This window comes from Oncorhynchus gorbuscha, linkage group LG01 (assembly GCF_021184085.1).
Source record: "Oncorhynchus gorbuscha isolate QuinsamMale2020 ecotype Even-year linkage group LG01, OgorEven_v1.0, whole genome shotgun sequence".
NCBI classification, from domain to species: Eukaryota; Metazoa; Chordata; class Actinopteri; order Salmoniformes; family Salmonidae; genus Oncorhynchus; species Oncorhynchus gorbuscha.
Window position 1 is genome coordinate 101,605,365 of NC_060173.1, and position 11,942 is coordinate 101,617,306.

Genomic DNA, 11,942 nt, shown 5'->3' on the forward strand with positions numbered 1-11,942 from the left:
CACTCAGATATCATGCAAACACGGCATAAGTGTTGACAAAATGTGTAGAATTGCAGGAAATGTACTTTAAAAGAACAAAATGCTCTCTCTGCAGCCAAGAGGGCCTCTAAACATTTTGGTGGTAGACTGTGCCATTGGCCACGGCCACTACCCCCCCCCATGCAACTTTGCCACAGTTGTTGGAAAAAATCATAAGGGAAACACTAAACACAAATGCACACACTATGTTATTGTAGCAATTTCTTGATAAAATGTAGAGGAAATTAAACAACGATCACATCAGTAGCTAGTATGTGCTTGGAAAGTAAATCTTTGTTTTATTCTCATGGTGGTGTTACCGTGTCTGTCCCTGATTGCAACCAGAGGGTCCGACCCATCCAATCTCACACTGCCTATCTCGGAGAGCTCAGGATCAGCCCAGTACAAACGTTGGTTGAAGTAATCGATGGCCAGACCTGGTGAAGATGAGAGAACAAGCTTTATTTTCCTCATGAATTTTGTAAAGATCAATATGGATGCCTTCATTCTGAGAGCATTCAGATTATAAACAATGTTCTTGAAATATTTGAACACAATTGCATGGATTGCAGCTGTCAACATTCCATATAAACTGCGGATAGACTGCATAAACTGACAGTTATTTCATCTATGTCCTTTTGGTACCTCACTTCCTACGCAGCCGAGAGAAAGTAATTAACATGTAAATGGAATCATTCTACAGGATATATACAGTACCAGTCAAAAGTTTGTGCAAAACTGTCATCAAGACAAGGGGTGGTTACTTTGAAGAATCTCAAATATATAATCACATTTGGATTTGTTTAACACTTTTTTGGTTACTACATGATTCCATATGCGTTATTTCATAGTTTTGATGTCTTCACTATTATTATACCATGTAGAAAATAGTAATAACAAAGACAATGTAACGGAAGTCTTCGTTTGTCGAAAGAGAGTCGGACCGAAATGCAGCGTGATGGTTACTCATGTCTTTAATGAAACAAATGACGATACATGAAATAACTTAATAAATACAAAAACAACAAACGGAACGTGAAAACCTAATACAGCCTGTCTGGTGAAACTACACAGAGACAGGAACAATCTCCCACGAAATACAAAGTGAAACCCCGGCTACCTAAATACGGTTCCCCATCAGAGACAACAAGAATCACCAGACTCAAGACCGCCTCAGGCAGCCAAGCCTAAACTAGACACACCCCTAATCAACCACAATCCCAATGCCTACAAAAACCCCAATACGACAACACAATAAACCCATGTCACACCCTGGCCTGAACAAATATATAACGAAAACACAAAATACAATGACCAAGGCGTGACAGAACCCCCCCCTAAGGTGCGGACTCCCGGACGCACCTCACAACCATAGGGAGGGTCCGGGTGGGCGTCTGTCCATGGTGGCGGTTCCGGCTCGGGGCGTGGACCCCACTCTATAAATGTCATAGTTCCTCCCCTTCGCGTCCTGGGATAATCCACCCTCGCTCCTTGCAGACTGACAGCTCTTTGCAGACTGGCAGCTCTGGCTGCTTCATGCAGACTGACAGCTCTGGCTGCTTCATACAGACTGACATCTCTAACTACTCCATGCAGGCTGACAGCTCTGACTGCTCCATGCAGGCTGGCAGCACCTTGCAGACTGGCAGCTCCTTGCAGACTGGCAGCTCCTTGCAGACTGGCAGTTCCTTGCAGACTGACAGCTCTGGCTGCTTCATGCAGACTGGCAGCTCAGGCTGCCCCGAACAGGCAGGAGGCTCCAGCAGCACTGTAGAGGAGGAAGGCTCTAGAAGCGCTGAACAGGCGGGAGACTCCGGTAGCACAGGAGAGGAGAAAGGCTCTGATAGCGCTGAACAGACAGGAGACTCCAGCAGCGCTGTAGAGGAGGAAGGCTCTGATAGCGCTGAACAGGCGGGAGACTCCGGTAGCGCAGGAGATGAGAAAGGCTCTGATAGCGCTGAACAGGCGGGAGACTCCGGTAGCGCAGGAGAGGCGAGGCACACTGTAGGCCTGATGCGTGGTGTTGGCACTGGTGGTACTGGGCCGAGAACACACACAGGAAGCCTTATGCGGGGAGCTCCTACCGGAGGACTGGTATGTGAAGGTGGCACAGGATGGACTGGACCGTGAAGTTGTACTGGAGAGCCTGAGAGCAGGACTGGCACAGGGCGTGCAAGGCTAGGTAGGTACACAGGAGGCCTAGTGCGTGAGGCTGGCACATTTTTCACCAGCCGACTAACACGCACCTCAGGACGAGTATGGAGCGCTGACCCAGGTGCCATCAAATCCCCGACACGCTCCATCGGACGAATCTTGTACCTAAAGCACCAAGTTAGCAACTCCCTCATTACTCTCCACTCCACTTTCCCCATTAACTCCTTCAGAGTCTCTGCTTCGCTCACCTCTAACACCGGCTCTGGTTCTGGTCTCCTCCTTGGCTCCTCATGATTAACAAGGAGAGTTGGCTCAGGTCTATCTCCTGACTCAGCCACTCTCCCTCTGAGCCCCCCCCAATACATTTTTGGGGCTGACTCACAGGCTTTCCTCTGCGCCATCGTGATTGCCTCTCCAACTCCATTCTCCTATAGCCCTCTTCGCACTGCTCCAGCGAATCCTAGGCGGGCTCCGGCACTCTCTCTGGGTCGACCGCCCACCTGTCTATTTCATCCCACGTCGTATACTCCATGATTCTGCTGTCCATAACGTCCTCCCTTCGCTGCTCCTGCTGTCGCTGCCTGTAACCACGCCACTCGGTCCGTGTGTGGTGGGTGATTCTGTAACGGCATTCTTCGTTTGTCGAAAGAGAGTCGGACCGAAAAGCAGCGTGGTGGTTATTCATGTCTTTAATGAAACAAATGACGATACATGAAATAACTTAATAAATACAAAAACAACAAACGGAACGTGAAAACCTAATACAGCCTATCTGGTGAAACTACACAGAGACAGGAACAATCACCCACAAAATAAAAAGTGAAACCCCGGCTACCTAAATACGGTTCCCCATCAGAGACAACAGGAATCACCTGACTCTGATTGAGAACCGCCTCAGGCAGCCAAGCCTAAACTAGACACACCCCTAATCAACCACAATCCCAATGCCTACAAAACCCCCAATACGACAACACAATAAACCCATGTCACACCCTGGCCTGAACAAATATATAACGAAAACACAAAATACAATGACCAAGGCGTGACAGAAAAACCCTTGAATGAGTAGATGTGTCTAAACTTTTGATTGGTACTGCATATACCAGCAAAATATATATATATTTTTTTTTATTACAGATTTTTGGTGTTAAATCTACTATGTATTTCTATCATGCGGATAAAATACCCAAGTTGCCATGGTGATTAAATCGGTGTGCGTATTTACACAGATTGTGAATTCCTTTTACCTTGGGGACAGTTCATGGGTCCCTGATATTAAAGGAGGCCAAACCATCTTTAAAAACTAGATCAGCACAAAGTGTCTCCCCCAGGACCATAACAACAGGTTTGGTCTGTCAGAGACACTCATTAACTTTTTCCATGGCCTTATTTTAACCAGCTTTATCCTCTAGTCTACAACTAGCCTGGTCCCAGATCGGTATTTGCTGTCTTACCAACTCCTACAGTCATTGCCTTTAACAAGATTGTGATTTTTTTTATCCTATGGTACAGTATGTTAGCTAAATCAAACGTACTAATGTGACATTAGGAGACACTGTACTGTAGATACCTGTTGGTCTCCTGAGGTTCTTCTCCAAAAATATCCTACGCATAGTCCCATCCATAGCCGACTCCTCAATATGAGAATGATCACCTATTACTGTCCAATACATCATCCTGTAGAAGGTACAAAGACAAGTAATTTCTGTTGGGTCTCCATAGCATCTGGTCTAATAGATATCAGGGGATTAAATGCACAGAGATTGGAATTCCTGTCTATATTTATAGAATCCCTGCTATAGTTATAGAATCCCTGTAATCCCTGTCTATACTTATAGAATCCCTGTCTATACTCATAGAATCCCTGTAATACCTGTCTATATTTATAGAATCCCTGCTATAGTTATAGAATCCCTGTAATCCCTGTCTATACTTATAGAATCCCTGGAACCACTGATATATTTATGGAATCCCTGGAATCCCTGTCAAATACGGTATGTATGGTTTAACAAATCAGTAAAGAAAACACATTTTGGAAACCATCTTGGATGCATTTTTCAAAATTGCACAGCCGTCTTCCTTCAGCAGAGTTACGAAATAATGACAAAGCAAAATGTTATAAAGTGACAACATAATGATGAAATTGAACATTGTATGAAAAGGATGCTCTTACCCTTGCGGTGGGTTGACAGCGATGGCGTACGGCTCTCCTGCAATGTCAGTTATCAGACGGGTGCAATTTGGCCCTCTGAGCTGGCCCACGTTTATAGAGTATCTGAGCTTAGTCCAGTGAGCTGTGTAATAGCTGAACCAGTGCATTCGAGAATGGTCTGTCCAATAGATATTTCCTGTAATCCAGTCAGCAGACACATCCCTCGGTCTACGGAAGTCTGAACACTGCAAGGAAAATCAGAGCTTGTAAACATGAAAGTGTGAACATGACAAAGCCTTTCAAGGTATTTGTATTAAATATGGCAAATAAAGTTTAACATTCAGATGTGAAGAATTGTGTTATCCATTGACGTATGTAGATGCACTCACTATTCTTTCCCCTATCAAACATGATAACGGTATGTCTAATCCAATACTTGATGCTAGTAAAGGTTTAGTAGCCTATGCTTAATGTGTAAGAAGTATTGCATATGATCAGGTTATTCTATACAGTAATGTTTCCAATGAGACAACAATGGCTCAAACTTTAAATCAATGTACATCATGGTATTTGAATAATAGTATCTCCAAATGAATTGAAAGATGTGTGTCATTAATCATAAAACAATTTACTGGCTTTCTTTGAGTTTGTCAGTAGCCATATCTACAACTGAGAAAAATGAATCGTCCGAGACATTCATTGCATTAAAGGGGAACGACGGCAAATTTCAAAAATATATCTATGTTTCTAAACCCCTCTGACTACTTGATGGACTATCTGTCAAAGCGTGTATATCTCTCACTCAGGGAGAACGAGGTAGAACTAGAGCTACATCACAGAGTTATACAACTTTCCAGTAGCCGCAGCGCTAGATAGAACCTTGTGTAATATATTTAATCTACGAAAAATATAAAACATTCTATCAAACCAAAAATACAACATTTGTGAAGTCCAATCAATTGTGAGATATGGCATATACATTTTATGTGATCCATTTGGGTCACGGGTTCACAATTTGACAATTTCTGAGGAAAGGAGCCGACCTTATTCCGCCTCCCACTTTTATCTTGTAACTCCATTGTACATAATTGCACCTGCCAATCAACACTGTCCATCTTCCCTCTTAACAGTTGGCTACACACCAAAATATATCTACTAAATTTAGAATGAAAGACGAGTGAGATTGCAACATAACATCCACTTCATAGGATGACACATATGGGCCAAAAGGCTCATTTATGTACAAATGTTTAATTAGACTGTAATGTTCCTACAGTAGCCAGCTGACAGCAAACATATCCTTCTAAATTAATTTGTTGCAGATATAATAGATAGATGCATGCATCAGTAGCTAGGCTATCGAAATGCGACTCACTGTCCAAGTTTTCATTGGGGTAGATCAAATATTCTATTATTAAAATTATTATTAGCCTACATTTACATTTTCAAATCGGTAGAATAATGCAATCATTTACAAAACTATGCAGAGGTTTTAATTTGCAAGCCAGGGCCAAATTGCCTTCCTGGAGCAAGCAGAAGAATGTCATAATGTAACCATTATTGAAAAGTATTCCTATAGCCTATGTTTAAATCAAATACTCTTGCATAAAATACCCTACATGTGAAAGTCGTATATTGATTATGTATAGCATAGAAGAATGATGATCACTGCAATCAACAGCTGCAGTGTTGCTCATTGGATTACCCCATATCATGGAATAGGCTATGTGAAAGTTTATCGAGACAAAAGGAAGACACATGGAATTATTTGTTTTGGATGGATGGTTGACATGATAGAAAGGTAGGCGGATATTTTCTTATCTAAATGTGGGTGAAGATTTTCTTCAGTATACATTTATCGAGCTTGTCATACGTGTTGTACTGTACTCGCACCAGGGAAAAACCTTATTGCCTATTGTGCAATATACACCAGAGCCGTGTTGTGTTGGGTGATGTGCTAATGTCGAATGAAGGCCATTTTGAAAACTTCCAGTGTGTTGTGTTTCTGAGGAGCCCCCTTGTCTGTGTGTTGTTGCATGAGCTGGCTGCTGTTCCCTCCTTGCTTGGCCGGGATCTCGGAAAAGGTACAATTGTGAACCCGCGACCCAAATTGTTCACATAAAATGTGCCATATCTCCCAATCAATTGGCTTTCCCTATTTTAGTATTTTCGCTGTGACAGAACGTTTATATTTTATTCCATAAAGTTCTATCTATCTGTCCATACAGCCACCCACTGGGTGGGGGGCTGTATAACCCTGTGACGTAGCTCTCCCTCTAGCTCCACCTTGTCTCCCTGAGTGAGAGAGGTGCGCACATTGACAGACAGTCCAACATCAAGGCAGAGGGGTTTAGGAACATAGACAATTTTTCAAAAATGTGTTGTTATTCTCCTTTATTTCAAACAAAACCTGGAAAAAGCTTGGCACCTTCGTAATGTTCTGTACTCTAGCTCACATGAGATATGTGACTATATGAGATACATTTAATCTTCAAGCACTCACTGCTATATTCACACTCTCACGGCTAATCATTGTATAATTAATTGGTCCTTCTGTAGCTCAGTTGGTAGAGCATGGCGCTTGTAACGCCAGGGTAGTGGGTTCGATTCCCGGGATCACCCATACGTAGAATGTATGCACACATGACTGTAAGTCGCTTTGGATAAAAGCGTCTGCTAAATGGCATATGTTATATTATTATATTATATTATTATTGTGCTCAAATGCAGTAACCAAGACATACTGTAGCGTCAATGGATTTAGAAAAGAAAAACATGCATATCTTGTGATAGTGTTACTTAAACATTACTGTAGATATCCTGTGGATATTAGTAAGCGGACATTGAATGGACAATATCATACATTTCAAAGTAAAGTAGACTTTCCAACCACCCTAACCACACCTTTGGAAATACTTACTATGTTCCCGACATTAGTTTTAGTTTGACTCTTGTCTAGGATTTCTTTGTAAAAAAGTCCACCGGGGTTAAACTGGGTAGCCCAGATAACCTTTTGTTGGTGTAACAGAGCATCCATCCCAATAATGCGGGCATTGTCCTCGATGCGAGTGAGGAGTTTGTGTCCATGGCTCTGGTTAAATGGATACACAAAACTTCGGATTTCAGTGTCATTAGCTATGTAGAGCACTCGATCTTCTGGTCCTGCCCGTTGTTGAGTTATTAATATGCAAAAAAAATGAAAAGTGGCTAAATTCCATTTGGGGTTTTAAACAACAGTTTGACAGCATAATTTAATTTACAGAAGCAAAAAAGTATAATATATGGCAATCAAGTCATATACAGTGCCTTGCGAAAGTATTCGGCCCCCTTGAACTTTGCGACCTTTTGCCACATTTCAGGTTTCAAACATAAAGATATAAAACTGTATTTTTTTGTGAAGAATCAACAACAAGTGGGACACAATCATGAAGTGGAACGACATTTATTGGATATTTCAAACTTTTTTAACAAATCAAAAACTGAAAAATTGGGTGTGCAAAATTATTCAGCTCCCTTAAGTTAATACTTTGTAGCGCCACCTTTTGCAGCGATTACAGCTGTAAGTCACTTGGGGTATGTCTCTATCAGTTTTGCACATCGAGAGACTGAATTTTTTCCCATTCCTCCTTGCAAAACAGCTCGAGCTCAGTGAGGTTGGATGGAGAGCATTTGTGAACAGCAGTTTTCAGTTCTTTCCACAGATTCTCGATTGGATTCAGGTCTGGACTTTGACTTGGCCAGTCTAACACCTGGATATGTTTATTTTTGAACCATTCCATTGTAGATTTTGCTTTATGTTTTGGATCATTGTCTTGTTGGACGACAAATCTCCGTCCCAGTCTCAGGTCTTCTCCATCAGGTTTTCTTCCAGAATGGTCCTGTATTTGGCTCCATCCATCTTCCCATCAATTTTAACCATCTTCCCTGTCCCTGCTGAAGAAAAGCAGGCCCAAAACATGATGCTGCCACCACCATGTTTGACAGTGGGGATGGTGTGTTCAGGGTGATGAGCTGTGTTGCTTTTACGCCAAACATAACGCTTTGCATTGTTGACAAAAAGTTCAATTTTGGTTTCATCTGACCAGAGCACCTTCTTCCACATGTTTGGTGTGTCTCCCAGGTGGCTTGTGGCAAACTTTAAACAACACTTTTTATGGATATCTTTAAGAAATGGCTTTCTTCTTGCCACTCTTCCATAAAGGCCAGATTTGTGCAATATATGACTGATTGTTGTCCTATGGACAGAGTGTCCCACCTCAGCTGTAGATCTCTGCAGTTCATCCAGAGTGATCATGGGCCTCTTGACTGCATCTCTGATCAGTCTTCTCCTTGTATGAGCTGAAAGTTTAGAGGGACGGCCAGGTCTTGGTAGATTTGCAGTGGTCTGATACTCCTTCCATTTCAATATTATCGCTTGCACAGTGCTCCTTGGGATGTTTAAAGCTTGGGAAATCTTTTTGTATCCAAATCCGGCTTTAAACTTCTTCACAACAGTACCTCGTATCTGCCTGGTGTGTTCCTTGTTCTTCATGATGCTCTCTGCACTTTTAACGGATCTCTGAGACTATCACAGTGCAGGTGCATTTATACGGAGACTTGATTACACACAGGTGGATTGTATTTATCATCATTAGTCATTTAAGTCAACATTGGATCATTCAGAGATCCCCACTGAACTTCTGGAGAGAGTTTGCTGCACTGAAAGTAAAGGGGCTGAATAATTTTGCATGCCCAATTTTTCAGTTTTTGATTTGTTAAAAAAAGTTTGAAATATCCAATAAATGTTGTTCCACTTCATGATTGTGTCCCACTTGTTGTTGATTCTTCATAAAAACATACAGTTTTATATCTTTATGTTTGAAGCCTGAAATGTGGCAAAAGGTCGCAAAGTTCAAGGGGGCCGAATACTTTCGCAAGGCACTGTATAAACATTCTTGGGCAGTTTTCTGGACACATTAATCCTAGACCTGGACTAAAAAGCATTTTTGATGCAGATTCTACTTTGATTTTTCTTTTTATTCCAGGATTAGGATGAATCTTTGTCCAACAAACTGCCCCCATATATCACATGTTCCTTGTGGATCAGGATAATAATATATAATCACATAGTAACAAGACCAGTAATTTATTACTACTACTACCCGTGGTGCCAATCAGTAGAAATAGTGGGGATAGAGGGGATATGTCATTAAAATGGGAAAAGTGCCTTCAGAAAGCATTCATACCCATTGACTTATTCCACATTTTGTTGTGTTACAGCCTGAAATCGAAATGGATTAAATGTATTTTTCACTCACCCATCTACACACAATTCTCCATAATGACGAAGTGAAAACATGTTTTTATAAATATTTGCTAAATTATTGAAAATGAAAGAAATATCTAATTTACATATGAATTCACACCCCTTCGCTCGGACACTCCAAATTGAGCTCAGGTGCATCCAATTTCCCTTGATCATCCTTGAGATGTCGCTACAACTTGATTGGTGTCCACCTGTGGCCAATTCAATTGTTTGGACATGATTTAGAAAGAAACACACCTGTCTATATAAAAGGTCCAACAGTTGACAATGCATGTCAGAGCAGAAACTACATCTCTAAGATAGAATTATGATGAGGCATATACCTGAGGAAGGGTATACAACAATGTTGAAAGTTTCCAAATGCACAGTGGTCTCAATCATTGGGAAACTGAAAAAATATGGAACTACCCAGACTCTGCCTAGAGCTGGCTGTCCGATCAAACTGAGCAACCGGGCAAGAAGGAACTTGGTCAGGGAGGTGACCAAGAACCCAATGACCACTGACAGAACAACAGAGTTCCTTGGCTGAGATGGGAGAACATGACAGAATGACAACAGTTTCTATAGCACTTCACCAATCTGGGCATTATAGGAGTAGCCAGACAGAAGTCACTCCTGAGAAAAAGACACATGACATCATGCCTTGAGTTTGCAAAAAGGCAAGTGAAAAACTCTGATGAGATGTGGTCTGATGAGACAAAAATGTAACTATTTGGCCTAAATACAAAGCGCTATGTCTGGAAAAAAGACAGGCACAGCTCACCACCCGTCTTACACCATCACTACCAGGTGATGTGCTATGGCGATGTTTTTCAGTGGCAGGGCCTGGGAGACTGGTAAGGATAGAGGAAACATTTAATGGAGACAAATACAGGCAAATCCCTGATGAGAACCCGCTTCAGAGTGCAAACAACCTAAGACTGGGGTGAAGGCGAATATTTACATTCCAACAGGACAATGACACCAAGCATACAGACAAACCAGAATGTGAAAGTCCTTGAATGGCCTCGCAAAAGCCCAGACTTGAATTCCATTGAAAATCTTTGGAAACTTAACAGAGCTTGAGAAAATCTGCAAGGAAGAATGGGAGAAAATCCCCAAATCAAGATATACCAAAGCTGTAATCGACTCCACAAGTGTTTCTACAAAGTATTGACTCAGGGGTGTGAATATTTATGTTTCATTTTCCATACATTTGCAAAAATGTCAAAACATGTTTCCCCTGTCATTATGAGGTATTGTGTGTCGATGGTTGAGAAGAAAAAAAATATTGAATATATTTTAATTTCAAGGTTGAAACACAACAACATTTTAGAATATGTTATACTTTCCGAAGGCACTGTATCACAGTGGTGTATACACCCGTAACTTTAACCCTTTAGAGAAAAGATGTGAAATAGATTTTAGTGAATATTGCCAATCAATATTATTATAATCCTTATTGGTCACATCAGAAACAGCTCAGTTTTATACTATCTAAATTGTTAAATGACTGGTCTTGTATACATTCAGTATTACTTATACATTCCTGTTGTCTTAATGTAAAAGTCATGTGATAACTATGACAGTATCTTTACAATGAAGAGTGGTAAGGATAATGTACAGTTTCATCTATTGAATAACACTAATCTTTTCAAATAAAGGGTATACAATATTCAAGAACATTTTGCAGTTTATAGAAATACATAATATACTAACAGTATACTGATTTATTTCCTTTTAGCTTAAAAATACCAAATACAATACTGTATATCAATTGAAACTACAACAGTAAAAAGAATCCTAGCTCAATTTGTGGCACATCAAGATGATAGTTCAATGTAATTCAGTTAGAACATACAGTAATAAAATGGTCCATACCTTTTACTATACAGTTTCTATTGATTTCCTTGAAATTCTTGTCACAAGTACACTTGTAGGATCCTTTAGTGTTTGTACAATAGTGAGCACATGTGTCAAACTCAAGACACTCATTGATTTCTGAGGAGAAAAGGAAAAACATGTTAATTCAGTTACTGTACTGCACATGGAAACAGTTAAGCTGCCATACCTCTCAAATCAGAAATGTCAGTTAATGTTGATATTGCCCTAACCTATAGGATTTGAGGATACTTATTGTATACTGAAATTAAAATAAAAAATACTTTAAAAAAAAGTGAGATTTGCACTAGATTGGACAGTTGCAATGTCAACATTTGGTATATATCATAAAAATGTATGAAAACAAAAATGTGCTATTTGGTCTTTAAGTTAAGGGTCAGGCATAAAGTTAGCAGTATGGTTAAATTCAGGGTTAAGGTTAGATTTAAAATC

The 11,942-nt window shown here is 40.7% G+C and overlaps 1 protein-coding gene across 1 annotated transcript in view; it reads right to left on the reverse strand.

Moving 5' to 3' along the window:
* The window catches only part of LOC123990266 (low-density lipoprotein receptor-related protein 1B-like), a 265,509-nt gene that overhangs the window by 34,442 nt on the left and 219,125 nt on the right, over positions 1 to 11,942 (reverse strand). Inside the window, exons 69-73 of the mRNA XM_046290887.1 lie at positions 11,490 to 11,609; positions 7,245 to 7,486; positions 4,346 to 4,569; positions 3,743 to 3,849; positions 339 to 455 (exon numbers count right to left, since the gene is read on the reverse strand). Of these exons, the coding sequence (XP_046146843.1) occupies positions 339 to 455; positions 3,743 to 3,849; positions 4,346 to 4,569; positions 7,245 to 7,486; positions 11,490 to 11,609 (810 nt within the window). The remainder of the gene's footprint in view (positions 1 to 338; positions 456 to 3,742; positions 3,850 to 4,345; positions 4,570 to 7,244; positions 7,487 to 11,489; positions 11,610 to 11,942) is intronic.